This window comes from Chenopodium quinoa, unplaced genomic scaffold (genome assembly GCF_001683475.1).
Source record: "Chenopodium quinoa cultivar QQ74 unplaced genomic scaffold, ASM168347v1, whole genome shotgun sequence".
NCBI classification, from domain to species: Eukaryota; Viridiplantae; Streptophyta; class Magnoliopsida; order Caryophyllales; family Amaranthaceae; genus Chenopodium; species Chenopodium quinoa.
The window spans coordinates 164,204-186,976 of record NW_018744420.1 but is presented as its reverse complement, the minus strand read 5'-3'; the positions used below and the strand labels follow the sequence as shown (position 1 = coordinate 186,976).

The window sequence follows — 22,773 nt, the reverse complement described above, 5'->3', positions numbered from 1 at the left end:
ATGATCGTTGAAAAAATCTTACACTCTCATACATCCGTCGCACACATCGCAGAATAATGCAGCCTTTTCGGAGAGACAGTCTAACGATTTGTAGTAGCGGTAAGGATGATTATTATATGATTAGCTTGAATGCATTTGAAAATTCGACAACCGTTGCGATTATGAACAAATGTTTATTAACGAACTGATAATAGGGTAACTATTTTGATAACCAGACATACAAATAAACCCTAACGAAAAACAAACAACCATACTACAGTAACAAAAACTAACGAGTCCACAATAGGGAGACGAACGAATATTTACACTACTCATGTAGATTTATTGAATGACAATTAGTGCGTATATGGTTTATAGTCACTTTTTTGGTTAAGAAACATAATAATAATAATAATAATAATAATAATAATAATAATAATAATAAATACTAGGTGTTTTTTCTGTGTGGTAGGGGTTACTTATTTAGGGGTTAATCAGTCGGTTAAGGGTTACTTATTTAGGGGCTACTTAGTGCGTTTCCTGTGTGAGAGTAACCCCTGACCAAATAACCATGACTGACCGAGTAACCCCTAAATGAATAATCCCTGACCGATCGAGTAACCCCTGAATAAGTAACTCCTCCACACAAAATTTGTGAAAAAACTATATTCACTTTTATTAACGTTACTCGTGCTTGTTACATCAATCTAATTAAGTCATTTGACATTTGTTACAAAAGCAAGAATTCGTTTCCCTTTCCAAAACGGGGGAAAAAGCAAGGGTATGGAATCTTTTGTTCTTTGCTCTACTGTGGTTTTACCTACCAAACTGGAGAATATTGAGATTGAAGTTAATTAGAGCATCGAGCAAACCAAATCAACTAAGCAATTCCTCTGACACTCTGCCTTTCACAACACTGCATTTAACTAATTGTCCTTGAACCAGTCTCCAATCTGTTAACTTCGAGCACAAACACGAGAAAAAAACCATCAATTAAGGGAAATTATTGTGTTGATTAACAACCGCAAGTCCAGAATCTCACAGTGAAAAGTAAAAGGTGATTGAGAGACAAAATCTAAGTATTTCATTAAACAAACGAAGAATATTCTTGCAAACTAAACTTCAATGGAAGCAAGGAAGTTGATTCACTTTGCTTTATTCCTGCAATGCTATAAAAGAGCAGTAAGCAACAAACGCAACACACAAGCCATTCTCAGTTTTGACATTTCTAAACCAACCAAAAGTGTTTAACAACTTTTATAGCCACCATGGCAAACACCCCGAATCCGATAACTCCCAAAGTATCAGCTCAGTTACAACCTCAGCAACCAAAACTATCATGGGATGCTGAAAAAAACTTTTTACCTTCTGATATAATCAGGCCACTTCTGTTGAGGGGTAACGAACGAGGAGGCATCTTCTTGACCTCTGATGATAATGCCCTCTCCAAACAGATTGAGCAGCTGCACCAACCTGATGCTCGAAATGTTAATGTCAGACCTCTTTTCCATCTAGTTGAGGAAATCATCCGCCATGCTACTCAAAATACTGAAAGGTCTTCAATGGTATTGCGAACAAATAACTGATTTCAAAATTTTTGTATTAGTGTTTTTTTCATAGCAAACCTTGCATGTTTACTGATAGCGGTGTTCTGATCTGTTTACAGGGTCAGAGGGATGCCCAAGGAAGCAGACTTACCCTTGACGGTCTTCAAGAAGTTCCTGATTTGCCACTCATTGTTGAAAGGATATCCTCTGAGGTATTTGTCATACTTTTTTCCTGAACTGTTATATCTAATATCTCTATAAACCGCCTAATATAAGATCCAAGTATTCAGTGGTTGCAGCTTTATCTAAACATAAAACAGGTTCCCTGTTTTCACCTTTATTAGCATATAGTTGAAACGCATTTTTAGTTAATTACATGCACAAGAATGTGTCCTGTTTTCTGAGAATGAGGAAATACGAGATCAACAAAAATTGTCAATCGCATTTTTGGTTTTTCTTTCATTTAGTATAGGACAATTTGGTAAAAGCATAAGAATGATTAGGCAATATTGCCAAATCACCATCACCATCTCCATCTTCCAGTTGAACGGCAAACTTACCACCATAAACACCAAGCCTCATGGCCTAAGGCAGCGACCACAATCACCACCACTATGACACCCCTGTTGTCGGCAACCACCATCGGTGGTGAGCACGGTACGACATCCTTTTTTTAATTTTTATAAATGGATGGCGATTTGCAAAATTTTCCGACAGAAATTGAAGCTTCAAGGGTAGCATTAATGTAGGAGGATAGCACCCCTTCCCTTTAGGATTAACCATGCCCTTAATTTCACCTTTTTAACATAGGGGTTTCGTTTAATTTGGTGGCAAAGCCGCCGTGATGTCGTCGGTAGAAGATGATGGTTTCGGTGAAAGGTGGAAATAATGCAGATGGTGTCGGTGGAAGGAGGAGGTGATGCAGATGGTGTCAGCATGGTGGAATTGGTGGTGTCGGACTGTCGGTGGAAGGAAGTGGGAGGTTTCGGTGGAAGGAAGGTTGAAGCTCAATGAAATATTAATGTCTACTTTGATGATTAAGCAGTGACTAAGCATAGATTGACAAATTTTGTTGATCTAATTTGTTGATCTAAATAGATCAACTGGGCTCCCTCTTCTGAGAATTACTTCCTAAAATTGGTTTTAGTTTACTGTAAGTAATACCTATAAAACTGATGCAGATGACATGTAAGTTACTGAGTGGATACGATGCACACAATACCACCCTCTCGGTGTTGAATATGCTGCCACACTTTTCTTGGGAAGCCAAGGTGGTGCTCACATTAGCAGCATTTGCTATGACTTTTGGAGACTTCTGGCTTCTTGCCCAAATTTATTCTAGAAATGCCCTGGCAAAATCAATGGCACTTATGAAGCAATTGCCTATGGTCGTGGAGCATGCAGGCGCCTACAGGAACCAGTTTGAAGCCACTAATAATCTAATAAAGGCCATGCTTGATACAACCAGGTGCATTGTTGAGTTTGGAGAGTTACCTACGATGTATATCACAGATGAAGATCCTGAAGTCAAGGCTGCAATGAGGCATTTCCCAATAGCTGTTTATTGGATAATCAGAAGTGCTGTGGCTGCTGCGACCCAGATTACAACCATGTCTAGCAAGGGAATCGGGTAAGCTTTGACTATAAATAATGTGATGCCTGATACAACGCAAGGTTTTCTAATAGATTTTCTTTTTGACAGACATATGTCAGCCACAGCTGAATCATGGGAGCTCTCCAACTGGGCTCACAAACTTAAAACTATCAATGATCATCTCAGGAGCACCTTAGACAACTTGTACAGGCTTATAGGTCAGACAGCATGTGCCTCGCCATTTCTCAATTCATCAAATTTCTTACTTCTAATCTTGCATGATATCTGTACAATAATGCCTAAAATATTATTTAGCTCTGATGGACATTACTTTCTCATATAGAGGAGAAGAAACAGATTGACGCTTATAATATGATCAAGAAAATCATCTACCACACAATTCATGTTGACAACATGAAAGTCCTGAAGACCTTGATCTATGCTGATGATGATATATCTCCAATATATGATGGTCCTGCAAAGAGAAGGGTTTGTGCTCGAAACTTAAGCCCATAGTATATATCAACTATCATTCCTTCCATACAATAGCTATGTTAAACATAGCTATCTATTCAAGGAAACTGTACTTAAATGTTTGCTAATTTGCAGGTCCACCTTGAGATGTTGAGGAGGAAAAATGTGTTATTACTCATATCAGGCCTCGATATCACTCATGAAGAGCTCTTCATTCTTGAGCAAAGCTACAATGAATCGAAGGTCCACGAATATGAGATTGTCTGGATGCCAGTCATTGACCGTTCTCTCCAATGGACAGATGCCATGGAAGTAAAGCTTGAGACTCTGAAAGCCTCAATGCCCTGGTATTCTGTTCATCATCCTTCAATAATCGAAAATGCAGTCATCAAGTTCCTTAAAGATGATTGGCACTATCATGGTAAGCCTATGCTTGTGGTGCTGGATCCTCTGGGAAAAGTTCTGAGCCCAAACGCAATCCACATGATGTGGATCTGGCAAAGCCAAGCTTTCCCATTCACAAGCATAAGGGAGGAGGCTCTTTGGGAACAGGAAACATGGAGGCTTGAACTGCTTGTTGACGGCATTGATCAAAAAATTCTAGACTGGGTAAGTTTCCTTCGCTATTTTGTCTATCTAAGCAAGTTCCCAGCTATATACTATGCATGATTCACCTACTTGCAAACATACAGGTTCTGCTTTTTAGAAAATTATGTAATCAGGCAAACTTTGAGTACTTAACTACTATTTGGTATAAACCAATAACAAAAACACAATCATAATTTTCATAGTAATATGAATGTTTACAACCCTTCAATCCTATATACACATCAAGAGCACAGAAGCCCCCACAAAGTCCAATATAATTACCCACCTTAAGAGAATTATTGAAATATTCATATGCCCATACATGCAGTTTCTTGATAAGTTAATTTGTAAAGAGTATTGCATTACCACAATTCCAAAAGCCATGAAAATTTAAGACGAGATTACTAGTTGCAGAAAATTTAAAAAAGGAAGCTCAACCACGAGACTCTCAATCAAAACAGCTCAATGATTTGAAGGCAATTAGATCATAGAGAAAACTGGTGGAGCTGATAATCTGACATTAGTGCAGTAAATAGCTTACTTGTTTAGCAGGAGAGGGAAACCTTAAAAGAAGTGTTTTCGCAACTTGAGTATCCAAGACAAACTGCAATAGAGAATCAATAGAATTTAAGCTAATAAATCAGATAAACTAGTCTACAGCGACTAAATGAAGGGAAAAACCACTCATAATTAGGGTAAGATTGCATAACTCAAACTCAACAAATTATCCTAACATTCATAGTAGGTTCTTGTTCTTCTTGTCATGGCTTCAAGTATTCTATGTTAATTTTAGTACCTTTAGTCCTGTCAAAAGTACTATTGGTAAATTATTTCTACACTAACTTCAAGGGAACCTCTAACTTTCCTACAAACAGATCAGAGAAGAGAAGTACATTTTTTTGTATGGAGGAGATGACCTACAATGGATCAGAAAGTTTACAAACGAGGCACATACTGTATCGCGAGCTCTGCGAATTCCACTTGAAATGGTCTATGTTGGCAGGAGCCATAACAAAGAACTGGTACGTAAGGTTTGTGCAGCTATAACAATAGAACAACTGAGCCATTGCTGGCAAGACCCGACCTTTGTTTGGTATTTTTGGACAAGAATTGAGAGCATGATCTTCTCAAAGATTCAACTAGGGAAAGTCCATGACCATGCAGATATCATACTGCAAGAGATACAAAGGCTCCACAGCCATGACAAATCTCATGGTGGCTGGGCAGTCCTTGCCAAAGGCTCTACAATTGTGGTCCACGGTCAGGGTAAGCTTGCTCTGAATGCTCTTCAAGAAATGGAGATATGGAAGGAACGTGCTATAAGAGAGGGATTCGAAGTGGGGTTTGGAAGTCATTACAAAGAACTTCATATGAAGGAATATCCATGTCATAGGATTGAGTTCCCCTCTAGTGTGAGAATTCCAAAAAGTATGCTTTGCCCTGAGTGCCGTCGCCACATGCATAGGTTCAATTCATTCATCTGCTGCCATGAAGATTACGATCCTGAAGCTGAGATTCCACCTGCAGTGGCGGCTGCTGCAACCACTGTTGCTCAATATGAGGGATAAGTCACAATGTTTCTGTGATTTTCATTGTCTTTCTTTTTTTTTTTTTTCTTTTTTCATAAAAGCATTATACTAGTATAAAGACCAAAGAGGTGAGGTGATACATTTGCTACCTATATTATGATCCATTCTCGTTGCAAATGGCTTCAATCTTGTAATTCGCTTTCATGTTATCAGTGTACTCTCTTCATATACAAAGTATCAAGTAATTATTTAATGCTGATGCAAAATTAGCTAGAGAGATTAAAACTCTTTAAGGTATCCACTGATTGATCTCAGGTTTGGGCTTCCTTTTGTTCCTGCTAAAAGGTTGACACATAAATGACCCTAAATCATTCTCAAAGAGCACAAGGAATGCCATGAAAACCGTGGATGGAGCTCACATATAATGTCGTGGATAGGATAACATATGAATACAGTTGCCAACTGGTTTAGGTTACACCCATCTTTACATACAACTGCTGATTCTGAACTTACAGACTCAGTTGCTTGAAGAAAAATCAGCACAGTTTGTTAGTTTATATTCCCAGTTAGGTGATTTGGTTCAAGCTTAATCTAGCAGCAGCAGATGCAGGGCAATTAATCACAGAAGTTAAGCTCAGCAAGAAGTTGTTAGGCCTCGTCCACCTCAGCAAGAAGTTTTTAGATAGTTTGTTATGATAATGCAATTCTGTGAGAAAGTTGTTAGGATGTAATAAGCTTAGCTCCTTTCAACATATATATATATATATATATATATATATATATATATATATATATATATATATATATATATATATATATATATATATATGTCCTCACTCATTCAGTCTCACTTTCCGTTTTTAGGCTTCAAAACCAGAGGAGAGAGAAAGCATTACAGAGAGAGAAATGGGGGCGATAACGAGCGAGGAAGGAAGTGATGATCTGGAGCTTCTTCTCGACCTCCTTGATCAATAACCTCTTAATCTTTTCCCTCAATTTGTTATCTGTAGTTATATTTTTCGCAAAATTAGGTTTATTTTTTGTGATGTTAGTTCGTTTTTTTCTGTTCGATTTTGATAGTGAAATTATCGATTTTGGATAAGGAGACTGTTAATTGAGAATCAGTGGGAAACCAAAAACACAGAAAAAACTCAGAGAGAGATGACGGAGAAAGATAGGAGGAAGGGCTGGGAAGGAAGGAGAGCTAAAAATGGACGAGAAGTACACCCAGTGAAAATCTTTGGTACCATTCTCTACGATTGGCTCGCAATTCGCAAACCATAATCTTGTTTGGCTTAGTTTCTCTTTCGTGCCTGTATAACTCTTTCTCTCTGTTTTTTCTTATTCTGTTTAAATTAGGTGAAATGTGTGCTGCGTTTTGTTGGGTATGGCCTAAATTTTTGATATTCTCTATTCTTGAGAACTTTGTAATGGCATTTGTTAAAGAATGCTCCATATATTTTTGGATAATAATAATTAAGAAACAGAGGATGTTGGAAAAATATCTTCTGTAAAGTAAAGCCTTGCCCTTCTGTTTGTGATTGCCAACTTTAGCTGTTTGATTTCTTCCCTATCAATTCACCCTGCACCATCAGAACTTTACTGTGCAATTTCATCTTCAAGTATTGTATGGACTTGGATTTTTGTGCGTTTTTTTTCAAATCTGGAATGGTATTAAATTTAACTTGGAATTAAGTTGGGTTTTTTCATTAATGTACCTCCTATAATACAGCGTGGTTTGATGCAGCTGCTATCCCACACAGATTTTCAAATGGCTATCTGCTTATCGCTGGGGTGAGTGGAGGTGTTTCATTCTTTACTCTTCATGTTTCCATATGCAGGATATAAACTATACTCATTTAATTTTCCTATTATTGTCACTTTCTTTCTGTTGGGATTTATAGTCTTATTTTTGTACAGATAACTGATGTTGTAGCTGTGGTTAGAATACTTGATGCAACTCTGGTTGTTTCCTTACTGGACCACAATTCCTATTGGAAAGATGATAGGTATGCGGGGTTTTTATTTTTTTTTACTAATTAAAATGAACTTTGTGTCTCTCAATACTAATGTGACCATTAATTAATTGTCTCATGTCTAAAATCCTCAATGTGCAGTGACTTTGCCGACATTTTTTATGTTGATTGGTTCATTTCTTCTCTTGCAAAGGATGTGAAAATTGTGAAAAAATTTCCAAATAAAATCACGAGATCTATGGAAAAGCCCCCCTATACGATGCGAGTGCCTAGAAAGTCAAACCCCGAAGATTATATTGAACTTTTTGCCTATGGCGCTTATTTTGTTAATTATTAGGTGTCAGATATATGTAAATAAGGAGATGATATCAAAAAAATAAGATATTTTTCTTCAAGATCTCATAATTTGATAGTTATCTTGTTTACCACTCAACGACATTTTATATAAAGAGAGTTGTTTTTAGGGTTTAATTAGGCTCAGGTGGAATAAGTAAAAGAGACTCCATCTCCTCCCTACCACCAAACATTGTAGGTACAAGTATGCCTTAAATAGACATGGTCTCGTACTACAAACAAATATCAAAACCCTAGCCCTTTGGAGAGAGGAATCAAGAGATATACGAGAGTTGTAACTCATAAATTATCAATGAAATAATTGTTTTCGTACATTCTTCTACCTCTTTAATTATATATTGCAGGTTTGAACTTTTAAGGTTACAAATATTTTTGAAGAAACCTTCATATAATTTGATTGTGTGAGGAGTGATGAGGGAAGGGGTGTTTATTGGGATATATAGATGTTTGTCAGGTTATGGTTCTGTAGAAATTTCATGCTTTCATAAAATCAAGGGAAGATATTCAATGCATGGCTGAAATGTTTAAGATGACTCACTTAGCGTTAACTTGTTCATAAAAGCAAGGGTGACTTTCATTTATTTTATTTACACAACACTAGGGTTATTAGGCAGAATGCTATATGTTGTGTTACCCCGAACTCTCCTCCACCATGAGTATCGCGTGTCTGACTATTTTTGGAATTGAAGACACTCTTTTGACCGTTTCCCCGTATCTGCTATTTTTGGAATTGAAGGATCATATCCTCCGATCCTTACTTAGATATGACACCTAAATTTGAGGTTGTGCAACATAGGCTATATGTGTTTGTTTAATCTGATATTTTTCTTCTGACAATGTATTTGGTACATTTGAATCATTGTTAGAATCTTTTATCCCTTAATTTAGCTATTGTAGTAACCTTTGTAACTTTTGTGGGCCTCAATAATTATTTTCTACAACTTGTGGCATACAGAGCTCTTCCAAATGCGTATATTATGGCAAGTTCATGTCCTGTGAAGTTTCAGGCGTGAAATTGCAATTCCCTCTCTTATCCCCTTTGCTTTCCTCTCTCCATTGAAAAGAAATGTATCTTCTACATTTGTTTGTAGTTTTCATGCACTATAATAAGTTTTCATAAGACAGAGGGAACAATTTATGGCTCTCCTAATATTTCTTTTTCTTTTTTTTCCACAGATTATATTATAAACCTCTAAACAATTCCAACAGTTTTGTTCATTGGTCCCTAAAGGTAAAAATTGAATTCATAATGCAGGTGCTAGTCACAGTGGGCTGCCACTACTACCTGGTGGTTGCTGCTGCAATCAAGCGCTCGATGCTGCTGAAATCTGTTCTTGCTTGACGACTCTGTTGTTGCTATTACTTGTGCTTGACGCACGCTGTTGTATTGTTTATATACTCCTAACCATAACCATTGTAAATGTTATTTTTTTTCGATGAAATTGTAACATCACCAGAATTTATAATACAAATATCCAACATTATTTATGTGTAAATGTTTGTATCAAGTTTATTCAGATATAAAATGCAAAAAAAAAAAAGTACATTCACGGCAACTATTCTAACAAAAACCAGTACCTTATTAGTCACACACGAAAAGAAAAAAAAAACAATAGGGAAATGAAATTCTCAACGCTTTTTTGTGTAGAATTTTTTTGTATAAAATCAAATAATTATGGGAAAAAAGTAGATGAAAAAATGTCTATTTAATTGTGGTTTACAATTAAATAATGAGTCCATTCGATTTCTGAGAATTCTCAAAAGCAGGGTCGCATCTTGGATAAAGAAACACCTGTTAAGTGAACATTGAATATTTCAATCGAAAATTATCCCGAATCAAGGTCATTTAAATGATGGACGATTGATGAGAACTTGAGATTAGTGTGTAGCATGATTTATAGCACCGTTTCTTGTGCTACAAGGACATGATTGTCATAAATTATTTGCACAGGTATTTGTTTGGAACTATACCGGATCGACTTATGAGAATACTTTAAGAGATTTAAAATTTTCATAAGTATATTTCTCATTATAGCTATCGGAACCTTTTTCCTCGACCATGAGTATTGTAAGTTCTCTTGTTTGAGTATTGGTCCGTTTTGATGTTGTCAAACGTCTGCCGTAAATGGGGATTATAACGGCAACACTCGGGCGACTAGGTCCTCTTAGTAAGGGAAGCTAACAATACAAGACTAGGAATGTCCCTCTATTAACAATAGGGAACATGTCTTTGTTGTTTACAAGGCCTCTCGAAGAGCAAGATTGTGAAAATGCATGGCCGTGCTCAGATGGATTTTAGCAATCATCTATTAATTGACAGTCGAACTAGGAAATCGAGAAACACTTCTGGACGAAATAAGGATGACGAAGAATCTTACCATATAATTCATGAAGAGACATTAAGTGACATAGGAAATGGGCTATACACTAACAGCGCACTTGTCCGGAAGGACAAGTGGGAGATTGAAAGGAATGGTGTCCTTAAACAAGTGTATTATTCGGATAGAGGGTTCGGAATTATTAGAAAGTTAATTATTCAGTTAGGTCAAGTGATCGGAATGCCTAGCTGGAGGCCGCTTCCGATCAGTAATATTAATGTATAATTAATATTACAGCTTAATCTTGACTGAACCCTTCGGGTTACACCCAATCGAGTAACCGAACCGAAACGACGAATTAATCCGAAGGATTAAATGAGTCACTAGAGTATTACGAACATAGACGTCAAATTCCGAGCTTAGAGCGTCGAAAAACGAGTGTCGTAGATCGATTCAAATTTAGGTTTCGACGGGACGAGAAATCAAGCAAATAACAAATTACAAATATACCCCTAGCCTCGAAACGCCCTGAGCAATTCGAGGTAGCCAAGGCAGCCGCACCATGCCGCTGGCTGGTGCGGCATGGTCAGCATCGCTGGCACGCTAGGCGTGCTAGCATGCTAGTGCCTCGTACATAGCAGCCCGCAAGCAAGCATAGCTTGCTCGGCCAAGCTGGCACATCGCAGGCTGGCCGCACATGCTAGGCAAGCTAGCAGCACCAGCCGCACCATCGTAAGGCCAGCAGCATGCAAGTGCTTGGTGGGCCTCGCATATGGTCGCAGGGAATGTGCGAGCTCGCTAGCACTAGCAGCCCGCATCACTGAGGCTTGATATTGCGTGCTGGTGCGAAGGCCTAGCGTGCGAGGTAGCATCGTGCTGGGCTGCGCCTGGCACTGGTAACGCAGCAACAGCAGCAGCACGCAATGCGTGCGTGGGCTGCGGGTTGTGCGTGCTTGCGTGCTGGGTTGCGTGCTTGCACAGCGCCCAGCTAGCAGGCCTAGCCAAGGGGCCCAGCCGCTAGCAAGGCAGCCTTGGCGCCCAAGGCTGGCAGCACCAGCTGGCATACGTGCATTGGTTATGTGTGGGGAGCCGGTTTGTGTGGTTTGCTTGGGGAGCAAGGGGTGGATGGTCCCCCCCCCTTGTGATCCTCACTTAACCCCTTGCTCTCCACTTGACACTTGTTGTTTGTTGATTCACTTGCATGACGATTTGATTTTTGAATTAAAATAAATTGAGGAAAATGCATTTTACCAACTCTCCCACATTGATGGAAGATTAGAATTCAAGATCTCCCTTCCCTATAAATACCAATCATTTGGCATTTGGAAAGGGACACTTGAGTTGTAAATTTTAAGGGATCTCCAAGAAGAGAATACCTTAATTCTAATACTCTAAATTCTTGGTCTAGCCTCGACTAAGCTTCGGGGTAGGGACCGTTCGGGTTGGGTCTTAAGGGTGAGAGCCGTCAGAGGCTTACGCATTTGCGGAGCTTAACGCTTTCAAGTACAAGCTCTTAGAAAGAGCGAAGCACGCGTCAAGGGTAAGATCGTCTTTTCTTCTCTCTCTCCTTGTTAATTAATTATGTGATTGTTAATTAATTAATATGCATGTGTAGTTACATTAATTTGTGTGCGAATTTTGGGAGGGTTTCATTCCGTAGTGTCGGACACTGCGAAACCCAACATATTACTCTCACATCAGAGAAAATACCTGATCTCGGAATCCGAGAATATATTTTACTTTCCGCTTTTTTACTCCGAACACTTTCTAACTTGATCGTTGGAGGCGGAACTCCGACCAATCGGAGCTTCAGTTGTTTTGCAGGTAAAGCCGGCCGAGAACCAGACTTAGTGACGTAACTCTCCTGCAGGACATCAAAAAACCCTGAAACAAAAACTTATGCTCCATTTGATATCATACACACTGATTTGTTTACATATCCCATCAATAGTCAATCTGGTTTCCGTTATTATTTACTTTTCTTAGATGACTATTCTCACTACTTACGGGTGTTTCCTTTAAAATCAAAGTCTAGTGTGTTTAATACTTTTTTGGATTTTCATGCTTACGTTAAAACTCAATTTGGGATGCCAATAAAAGCCTTATAGTGTGATAATGGCCGAGAGTATGATAATGATAGTTTCACTCTTTTCTCTACCTGACACTCATGTCCCAACACTTCACCTCAAAATGGCAAAGCTGAACGTATGATTCGCACTATTAATAATATTTGCCGCTCTCTATTATTTCATGCCTCTCTTCCCCCCTCCTTTTGGGTCGAATCTTTACATGTAGCCGCCTATTTGTTAAATATTCTCCCAACTCGTCTACTAAATAATCTTACTTCTATGCACATTCTCTATAATAGAGCACCCTCATATGATCATTCCTTTGCTACCCGAATTTATCAGCTACTACTCCTAACAAAATGAGTGCTTGCTCTACTCCGTGCATCTTCCTTGGGTATCCCTCTTCTCATCAGGGTTATCGATGCCTTGATCTCACAACCAAGAAGGTCATTATTTTGCGACACGTTATTTTTTACGAATCTTAATTCCCTTATTCTGCTCATTACACTCCTTACTTGAATGATTACAAGTTCTTAGCCATTGATGATGATGAATCTCTTCCTTTATTTATCAATCAGGAAATTGCTATTTCACATGATAATCCTCAAGCTTCTAAGCCCAATGTTAGGCCCACTACTTCTCCAAGGCCTCAAACTACAACTCCCCATAATTCACCTATGGAGATTGGGCATAATAGTCCACAGTTAGCACATGAGACCATTCAATAAGCCACGGGCCCACTGTGGAATACCCAATCTCCTCCATCTTCTTTGCCCACTCCTTCAGCCGGCCCAACTCCTTCATCAGGCCCATTTGTCACAAATCAGGCCCTTACTCCCCATTTGGGCCCTGATCCCACTCTTCCTTTGATGCATAAGGCCCAAACTGTTCAACCGTGTCATTCCATGCAAACTAGAGCTAAGCAAGGTATTTTCAAGCCAAACCCGAAGTTCAAGGACTATGCTCTTACTTCCACAAGTTCTTATACTATTTCTCCCCTTATAAAATCTCACCTTACTGCTCTAAAGGACCTAAACTAGTATGCGGCTATGTGTGATGAATATGATTCTATGACTAAATCCCAAACTTGGGATTTGGTACCTAGACCATCAAATATGAATGTGATTCGTGGCATGTGGATTTTTCATCACAAGGTACGTACGGATGCATCATTTGAGAGATATAAGGCTTGATTTGTGGCCAATGTTAAGGGACAAGAGGTCGGCGTTGATTGTGATGAAACATTCAGTCCTAGTTGTAGTCGAACCGACGACTATCCGTACTGTTTTAGGTCTGCTGTCTCTCGACATTGGGCTTTTCATCAATTCGATGTTAAGAACGCCTTTCTTAGCTTCATGGTCATCTACAGGAAACTGTATACATGCATCAGCCACCTGGATTTGTTGATCAGAGTAAACCCAAACATGTTTGCCTCCTCCGTCGATCGATATATGGTCTTGAGCAGGTGCCTAGGGCTTGGTACCAAAGATTTGCTTCTCACATTATCTCCATTGATTTTGTGAACAGTAAGAGTGACACCTCTCTCTTCATATTTCGTCAAGGTACGGCCATGGCTTATTTATTGATTTATGTTGATAACATTATTTTGGCTTGCTCATCTAACTCCTTACAAAATCGTATTATTTCCCTCTTGAGTGCTAAATTTGCTATGAAGGATCTTGGCCCTCTATCTTCTTTTCTTAGTATTTTGGTTACTCGCACCAAGGATAATATGTTTCTCTATCAGCGAAAGTATGCCCAAGACATTTTAGCTCGAGCGAATATGTCAAGTTGTAACTCTGTTGCTACTCCGGTCGATACCAAGTCTAAAATAAGTGCAACTGGTGGTATGCGCTTAGAGAATCCGACTCTGTATCGTCAACTTGCAGGGGCCCTTCAATACCTCACCTTCACTAGACCGGATATCTCATATGCAGTTTAGCAGATTTGTCTCTTTATGCATGACCCACATGATCCGCATTTTCATGCCCTCAAACGGATTCTCTAGTATGTTAAAGGTACTCTTGATTTTGGGATGCATTTTTCTTCTACTCCTGCTTCTGGGCTCGTCTCTTATACAGATGCTGATTGGGGTGCTTGCCCCGACACTCATCGATCTACCTCTAGCTATAAAAAAATTTTTGGTGACAATTTGATATCCTAGTCATCTAAGCGCCAAGCCACTTTGTCATGATCTAGTGCTGAGGCGGAGTATCGTGGTGTTGCCAATGTGGTGGCCGAGACCTCTTGGATTCGAAACTTATTTCTAGAGCTCCATTGTCCCTTACGGAAGGCTTCGATAGTCTACTGTGATAACATTAGTGTTATTTACATGTCTCATAATCCCGTACAACATCAACGTACAAAGCATGTTGAAATGGACATACATTTTGTTCGGGAGAAGGTTGCTCTAGCCCATATTCGTGTCTTACATGTTTCATCTTCATATCAGTATGCTGACATTTTTAACAAGGGTCTTCCTTTTCCATTTTTCAAGGATTTTCGATCCATTCTAAGCATCCGTCCTCCTCCCACTTTGACTGAGGGAGTGTGTTAGACATTATAATATGTAAATATTATCGTCAATGTAGGCGCCATTCGAAGCGCGCCTACTTAATTAAGCATGTTGTAATATGCTTGGCACTCTTCGAAAGTGAGAATTGACATACACGATTAGGGACATGATTAGGGACAAAGCAAAGTAGGGAGCCGCCAATTAGTTTGTAAGGAACTTGTAAACCGTTCACGGATCATTATAAGGCAACCACGGTAAATGGACAACGATAGGCATCAACAATTCACCCGTGAAGGTTAAACCCCATTCATAATCCATGAGATTACTAACTCTATATGGTTTGGAACCACGAATGGAGGATCGGGGATGATGGTGCGAAGTGAGTCATGGAGTCACATTCACCCGTATTGGCCTCTACTCGATTCTTAATGTGAAAAGTGATTCCTGCAATCTCAAAGGCATGAAAACAAAGATTTAATTTGCTCCAAAATATTATTAAGCTAAATTGGTTGAATTTTAATGCAACACATAATTCTAAAATATTAGTGATCACTTCAATTAAATAACAAGATTAAAAAAGAACCTAAACTGGTTGTCCAAATTATCTTATTAGGCGTTATATTCAATTACATATTCCATTTAAACATGCAATATGGTGATCAATAAACATAATAAAATCATCATTAATATTGGAAGCAATTTAACCATGATAACAACGATTAATATATGAAAAACATAACAAAAACCGTTAAAAATATAATACGAACAAAAGGAACATGATTCCTTACTTTGATTGTGTTTGTTTGCAACTATAAAACTATAAACGCGTTAGTAACTTCAATGAAAATAATAAACAACAATGGAAATTAAATTAAATTAAAGTAGAGTTGATTTGGGGCCAAACCCTCAAACAGTTCTACCTTTCACGCTTTGGTTTAAGTTTAGAACCTCAGGTAAAGTACGGACTCCGAGGAGTGCTTAAGGGATGTATTGTGGAAAAATAGGGAAGGATAGTATTTAGGCTAGATCATAAGAGAGAGAGAGAATTATTTGGTGTATAAGAGAGGAAGAGAGAATTATTTGGTGTCCCGAAACTGAGAAATCAGCTTCGTATTTATTGAGAAAATATGAGGGCTGAGGTACAGAACCCTAGAATTGAAGTGTCGTGAAGCCTAAACCCTAGAAAATTGTCGTGTCACGACAGATATTGCCGTGTCACGTCGAAATTTTCCGTGACGCGGCGGAATTTACCATGATGCGGCAGATTCCTTTTCTGGAATTACGTCTAAGTTCATTTTTATCTTTTTATTAGTCATTAATTTGGGATAATTGTGCGTCATTTCAGCTGTTTCGGGTTTAATTAGGTTTAAGGTTTACATATTTATTAATCGGGCTCAATTAGTAAATAATATGAAATGGATTAAAAAAAAGGTTTGGGTTGAAATGTGGATTGGACTATGTTTGAATAAATGTTTGGACTGATTTGTTGACTGATTCGCAGGCTATATTTGTCTGAATATGGATTTTAAGCACTCCCGAGATTAAATACTCGACCCTACCAATAATGGTGATGAAAGGTTGTTCATCATCGGGTTTGGTTTTGGGAGGACATTTTTAGGTGTCTACAGTCGATATTAGCCTTGCAATATACTAGGGTGTAGTGTGTGTAAACCCCCTAGTATATTATATAAAACCCCCAAATTAATTAATATTAGAACCCTAAAATAAAGTCTTAAATAAATTAAAACCCTAACTTTATAATAAACCCAAAATCTAAAAAATTAAACCCAAGCTACTAATCTGAAAATTATGATTCAAGCCCATTAAAATATCATTATAAAACCAATTAACAAAGTTTAAAACAATAAAACCAAAACCCATAAAAATAATCATCAACATAAATTAAATAAGGAGGGGAGAGAGAAGGGAGGAGGAGGGTGATATGGTGGTGGTGGTTGTCGGCTAGTCGTCGGTTGTGGGGCGGCCTTGGTGACGTGGCAGCAATAAGTGGAATTGGATCCACTTGATCAAATTCTCACGTAAAAGGAGGAAAACAAGAGAAAAATAAATAAGAAGAAAGAAGGAAAAAGAAATGGGAAAAGAAATGGGAAAAGAAAAGGAAAAATAAAGAGAAAACTAACCTTTTGACTTATTGACTTTGTGTGGGAAAAATTTTAGGGATAAGTAGAGTATTTATAGTGTAGAGTAGGTTTGGGCTTCATAAAAATAATAGACTTAAATGATAAAATAGTTGTCCCAAATGTAAAAATAGGATGATTGGGTTCATTACGCAAATTTTAAGGTGGACCATTATTTTGTGTGCACCACCCACCTAAGGACACCGTTTTAAACATTTTAAGCTCTTTAGTTTTCCTTCCCCTATTCTTCTTACCGTTTCATTTCTCATTCCACCCCCATCTCTGTTTCTCAAACTCCATGTGCCTCCTTCCTCAAGATGAATTGTCAAATATAGCTCAAGTAATTGTTTTATGAATCTCATTATTTCAAGCCTATAATATTTCTCTTTCAACAACTTGATTTAAAACCCAGATTTTTGTGAATGGCAATGAGTCTTCCTACCATTGCTTTATTTGTAATAATAATGAACATGTTATTTAATAAATTGAAAAAAACAACTTGAAAATATATTAATATAAAATTATGAATGTACAGTTGATATACAATAAACACAAGATCTTGATATTAAACAAAAAATTAAAAAAAAAAATAAATAAAAAAACTAGTAATAATTATGTATAATTAAAATAATTTTGAACATGTATATTTTGAACAATATACCTTTTGTTAAGTGAACATACACAATTTTGATATGAACATCAAATTGATAATAAGTCATAGGAACGGAGTAATATATTTGAATTTTATATAATTAATATGAACACACTGTATGATCTTGTTATGAACATCAAATTGAAAAAACTATTAATTATGTATAATTAAACAACTAATAATTTTGAACATGTTTTATTTTCTTAATGGACATACACTTGATATGAATATCACATATTGATGATAAGTCATACTTGTAGAGGCTTATTAAATGAACAATGATGTTCATGTGATGAACATCATATTGTAAACAAAAATATTATTAAATAATATTAAACACTGTTCCTTTTCTAAATGAACATACAATATCCTGATATATATGAACATCAAATTGATAAATAAGACATATAGAGTTGTAGTAAATTTGAGGAAAAAAAACCCATTTAAATTTATGAAGTTATTTAACAACTTATATCTTAATATAAGATTATTAACCACATATAATTATTATAATTTTGAGCAAGTGTTCATATTCAATCTCGATATGGTTCATATTTCATAGGTTATAATTGTAAACATGTGATTTCAGCAAGTGGTGTTCTTAATTTGAACACGACGCCTATAAAAATGAACATAAAATAAATATATATGAACATCAAAAACATAATCCAAATCAATATAAATCTTTATTTTCACCATATCTCTTAAATTAACTTATTTTTCGGTCCATGCACAACAAAAATCACCATATTTCTAACTAATCATATATACGAAGTACATGCAAGAAAATAAAATAAAATTTTAAAAAATATTATTAATTATGTATAACTATAATAATTTTGAACATTCTACCTTTATTAAATGAACTCACACTATCTTGATATGAACATCTATTAACTTTGATTTATGAACATTTATTTTATTTATAATTTATGTATCTATATTTTTTTAATTCTTAACATGTCAAGTTAACTTAGATATCTAAACATGTTATATGTTTTTTATGAACATTTGAGTTAGACATTTTGAACATTATTTTTATATATCTTAACATATACTAGTATATTAGGTTATTTAAGCATACTTGCTATTATTATTATATTTCAATGAATACAGATGCAGTCGTATTTATTAGAACAAAGGAGTCTGAATTAATGAGGAAATAAGTTAGAAGTGACGGTAAAACATATGATATACATGTACAATGATTATGCATTTAGGTTTGGGCGCAATGCAATGAATGAAGTGTCAGACGCTGCCTGTTCTTCTAGAAATTCATATTTTTCTCGCTTTTGATTTATGAATTTTTCAAATGTTGTCTAAATATGGGATTATGAACATTTTAAGTTATATATTTGAACATTTGGTACTTTCTTTATGAATATTTATTTTAATTCTGATTTATGTAACATATTTTAGTCTTGTAAGATAACTGAACATGTTATATGTTTCTTATGAACATTTGAACATATATTAGGTTAAGGAATTATGAACATTATTGTTATATATGTGAACATAAATTAAAATGTTTATGAATAACTGCTTTTTTTTTTACTTAAAATAACTGCCCTGTATACAACCATTTATTATAAACTGAACATGAAGACAATTTAATTATATGAATATGAGCATATATAAAAGTAAATTTTAACTACAAATGAAAATGAAAGAATATAGAAAGTTTGTTGGGCATGTATTATATTTAAAATGAACGTGAGGTTAAAGAATGTGAAAATCGGTAATATAAATTATGAACATACAATATGGAGTGGCTAAAAGGTGCAAATTATATTTTCATAATTTATGTTCAGCAGTATTTTAAATGAACATAAGTTTTTTTTTTAGTTGGTTGAAGATATGAAGTATATATCTTATGAATTTAATTAAATAAACAAAATAATATTGTTACTTTCATAAACTAAATATTGAGCCATGTGAACTCAAATTATTTGAAAATGAACATAAAGCTTTTTAAAAATGAACATGTAGCTTTTTTTAAAATATGAACGTACTCTCTTTTTGTTATGAACATTTTGGTTACAATATGAAGGTAATGGATATGAACGATTAATATCAAATTTGCTAATTTTATTGCACAATCCACCAAAAAAATAAAAATAAATAATAAATAAATAAATAAAATAAACAAATCTCCAATTTTTTTTTTTAACAAAATACAAGAAACTTTATATTAAAGTGGATAGAGAAAGTAGAGTTCTCTCCATTGTTGAAAATTTTAGAGCTTCTAGTAATTTAGGGTAAAAAAAGGGAGAATCAAAATTGTCAATGAAGGAAACAAAAAATAATCTTCAAAAAAAAAAAAAAAAAAAGAAGAGAGAGAAAAATCGAAAATGGTTGTTGAAAGTTTTAATTTAGGTTTTCAAAGAATTTAGAGGTTGAAAAAGAGAATATCAAAATTCAATGGTGAAAACAAAAAAAAACGGTTGGGCTTCTTTCTGTAGGGCGCGGGCTTCTTTCTGTTGGGCGCGGATTCATCTGGGCCGGGCGGCGGATTGGGCCTGGTGCACCTATTTCTAGATGAACCATGGTGCACGTAATACTAATTGGGTTCATTATGAAAATGAGCTATATTCAGATTGAATAATGATTAATCCAAAAATTAAAACTTGTTTATTTAGAATCCAATAATTTTAATAATTTACCCAAATATATTTTATAAATAAATTAAAAAATTTATAAAATACATAAAAATAATACGGGGTATTACATTATGTTTTCCCCAACTGCTATTGATGTTTATTTGCAATACGAGTGAGTAATTCCCTCTAAGGCTATTGGGGATCTATAGCAATTTAATTGGTTTAATTTGGGTTGATTTAATTCAATGAATTGATTTACAATTCATCAAATTCCATATTGATTGTACTTCATGTTATTCAATAGCTTAAGGCCTGATTTAATTGAGTAAGTAGGTTTGTATAAGTAAGTGTGGAATGTATTAGTCAAGTATCTAGAAATTGTGTTAACATTTGAGAGTATTGGCCTAAAGCTACCATGAGATTGATAGCCTCAAGCTATTAGTTATCCCTTGTAACCTTTGTTTAGTCTAATTAATCAATCAAGTAATCAAGCTTTCCCCTTAATCTTGCCATTAATTAGTATAATCTTGTTGTGAGGAAACCAATCTCTTACAACTTGGTATCAAATCGAGTCGATCATGGTGATGACCCTAACGCAGCGGGTAGACACGGTGGATGGGTAAATCGAGGAAGTCAAGTCCAGGCTAACCACGATTGAAGAAGCTAAATAATCAAGAGGTTGACATTGGTCGTGCAGTAGCAGAGGTAGTGAATCGAACCATGGCCGATGCCCAGAAAGCCATGACCAGCAGTTCACGGCGTTGTTCGAGGCGGAGGGAAAGAAGCAGAAGGAAAGGATGGTGAGGCTGTAAGGGAGAATCGTCTGTTTCGAGAACGACCAAGAAGTTCGGGCGAACATAATGGCGAATGAGAATGATAAGTTTAGAGAAGAGATGAGGACCTCGGGGGTGGATCGACGTGGAGCAGTTTGACGGCGGCAAAAATGGTCGTTGAAAGCACAAGAAACTCGACATGCCCACCTTCAAAGGGAAAGACCCCGATAATTAGGTCATAAGAGCGAAAATGAACTTTGATTTTTGCCGTCTCTTGGAGGAGGATAAGGTGACGGCGGCGGTGGTCACCATGGACAGAGTCGCGCTACAATGGTATCATTGGGAGAATAGGCGGAAGCCGGTGACGTGGTGGGCAGAAATACGAACTAGGGTCTTGAAGGAGGCACCCTCCAAGAGCAGTGGCTTGCGATTACCCAGACGGCGTCGATGGAATAATATAGCAGTAAGTTCATTAAGTTAGCATTTCCTTTAGAAGATATTCTAGAAGATCTAATGAGGGGGCAATTTATAATTGGCCTAAAAAAGGAAATTAAGGCTGAATTGAGGCTTTTGGATCTAGGTTCGTTAGAACGGGCCATGAATCTTGCCAGGTGATTGAGGAAAAAAGGGGTTCGGATATTGGCGGGGTGGATCGAGTTAGTCCTAGTGTAGGAGGGAGTAAGGTGGGAGGAGGACTGATCCAAACTTATGGATTGCCCACCAATATGAGGCCCGCAAGAACGTGGCCCAAGCTACTAGAATCACAAGGATCGGTAAATTTGGGTCGGCCCAATGCAAGCCAGTTCTCCTAATTAATTGCTAAACCCAGAAGGTTAACTGAATTTGAAGTGGCAGAACGTAGAGCTAAAGGTCTATGTTTTCAGTTTGATGAAAGGTGGGGTGTATGGCATAGGTACAAGCGTAAGGAACTTAGTGTATTGATGGAGGCCGAGGAACCCGAGGAGATGGTGGACGGTGGTGTGGAGAGTGTAGAGGAGGAGGAGACCGTGGAGATATCCTTGTGTTCGGTGGTGGGTATTTCAAACCCAAAAACCATGAAACAAATGGGGACATTCGTGGGAAGGAGGTGATTGTCATGGTGGATCCCGGGGCAACACACAACTTTGTGTCTCTTCCGGTAGTAGATGAGTTCGGTTTGCCAAGAGAGGAAGGAAGGGAGTTTGGAGTGGCGTTGGGTGATGATGAAACCGTAAGAGGCCACGGGATTTGCCGAGGTGTGAAGCTTTGTTTGAAGGGTGGTGTGACATTGGTGGAAGACTTTCTACCCTTGGGGCTTGATGTTAACAGTTGATTCCCAATCTTTCCATTACCCTTGTCATAGTGAACCATAGTCATAAACCTTAGTAATTGATAGTTTCCCAGGTTATTTCCATTTTTTAGGAGTTTCATTAGCTTAATTAATTACAACTCCCAAAATCCCTTTTACTGGTCTAATCTTGTTTACTTAAGTAGTAAAATAATTGTTGCCTCGTGGATTCGACCCTGCTACCACATACTACGTAGTTTGTGTTAATAGGTTATTTTTGGTAAGTGCACGACAACATATCAAATTTTTTGCGCCGTTGTGAGTAGACATCACTTTTCATTACTGTTAGGCCCGGTTCAATTTACCATATTTTTGTAGAACTAAAATTATTTTTACTAAA

The 22,773-nt window shown here is 36.8% G+C and overlaps 3 protein-coding genes across 5 annotated transcripts; all 3 read left to right on the top strand.

The window, feature by feature from the left end:
• Positions 1-784: 784 nt before the first annotated feature.
• On the top strand, positions 785-6,242 carry LOC110696921 (protein SIEVE ELEMENT OCCLUSION B-like). Its single transcript, XM_021874251.1, has 7 exons — positions 785-1,544; positions 1,646-1,738; positions 2,708-3,156; positions 3,229-3,338; positions 3,464-3,609; positions 3,730-4,203; positions 5,058-6,242. Exons 1-7 carry the CDS (start codon positions 1,248-1,250, stop codon positions 5,748-5,750), a joined length of 2,262 nt encoding a protein of 753 aa, XP_021729943.1. The 5' UTR covers positions 785-1,247; the 3' UTR covers positions 5,751-6,242.
• Positions 6,243-6,557: 315 nt separating this feature from the next.
• Positions 6,558-9,863, top strand: LOC110696920 (uncharacterized protein At1g04910-like). 3 transcript variants are annotated; one of them, XM_021874250.1, is made up of 4 exons: positions 6,558-6,954; positions 7,444-7,505; positions 7,632-7,720; positions 9,218-9,863. In XM_021874250.1, exons 1-4 carry the CDS (start codon positions 6,873-6,875, stop codon positions 9,381-9,383), a joined length of 399 nt encoding a protein of 132 aa, XP_021729942.1. In that variant the 5' UTR covers positions 6,558-6,872; the 3' UTR covers positions 9,384-9,863. The 3 variants fall into 3 exon arrangements, with proteins under 3 accessions (XP_021729942.1, XP_021729940.1, XP_021729941.1); XM_021874248.1 differs by lacking the exon at positions 9,218-9,863 and adding an exon at positions 7,829-8,355 and having other exon boundaries at positions 6,565-6,954; XM_021874249.1 differs by lacking the exon at positions 9,218-9,863 and adding an exon at positions 7,829-8,355 and having other exon boundaries at positions 6,566-6,954; positions 7,459-7,505.
• A 3,614-nt stretch (positions 9,864-13,477) lies between these two features.
• LOC110696900 (uncharacterized mitochondrial protein AtMg00810-like) lies at positions 13,478-14,370 on the top strand. The gene is made up of 2 exons (XM_021874227.1): positions 13,478-13,582; positions 13,798-14,370. Exons 1-2 carry the CDS (start codon positions 13,478-13,480, stop codon positions 14,368-14,370), a joined length of 678 nt encoding a protein of 225 aa, XP_021729919.1.
• Positions 14,371-22,773: the final 8,403 nt, after the last annotated feature.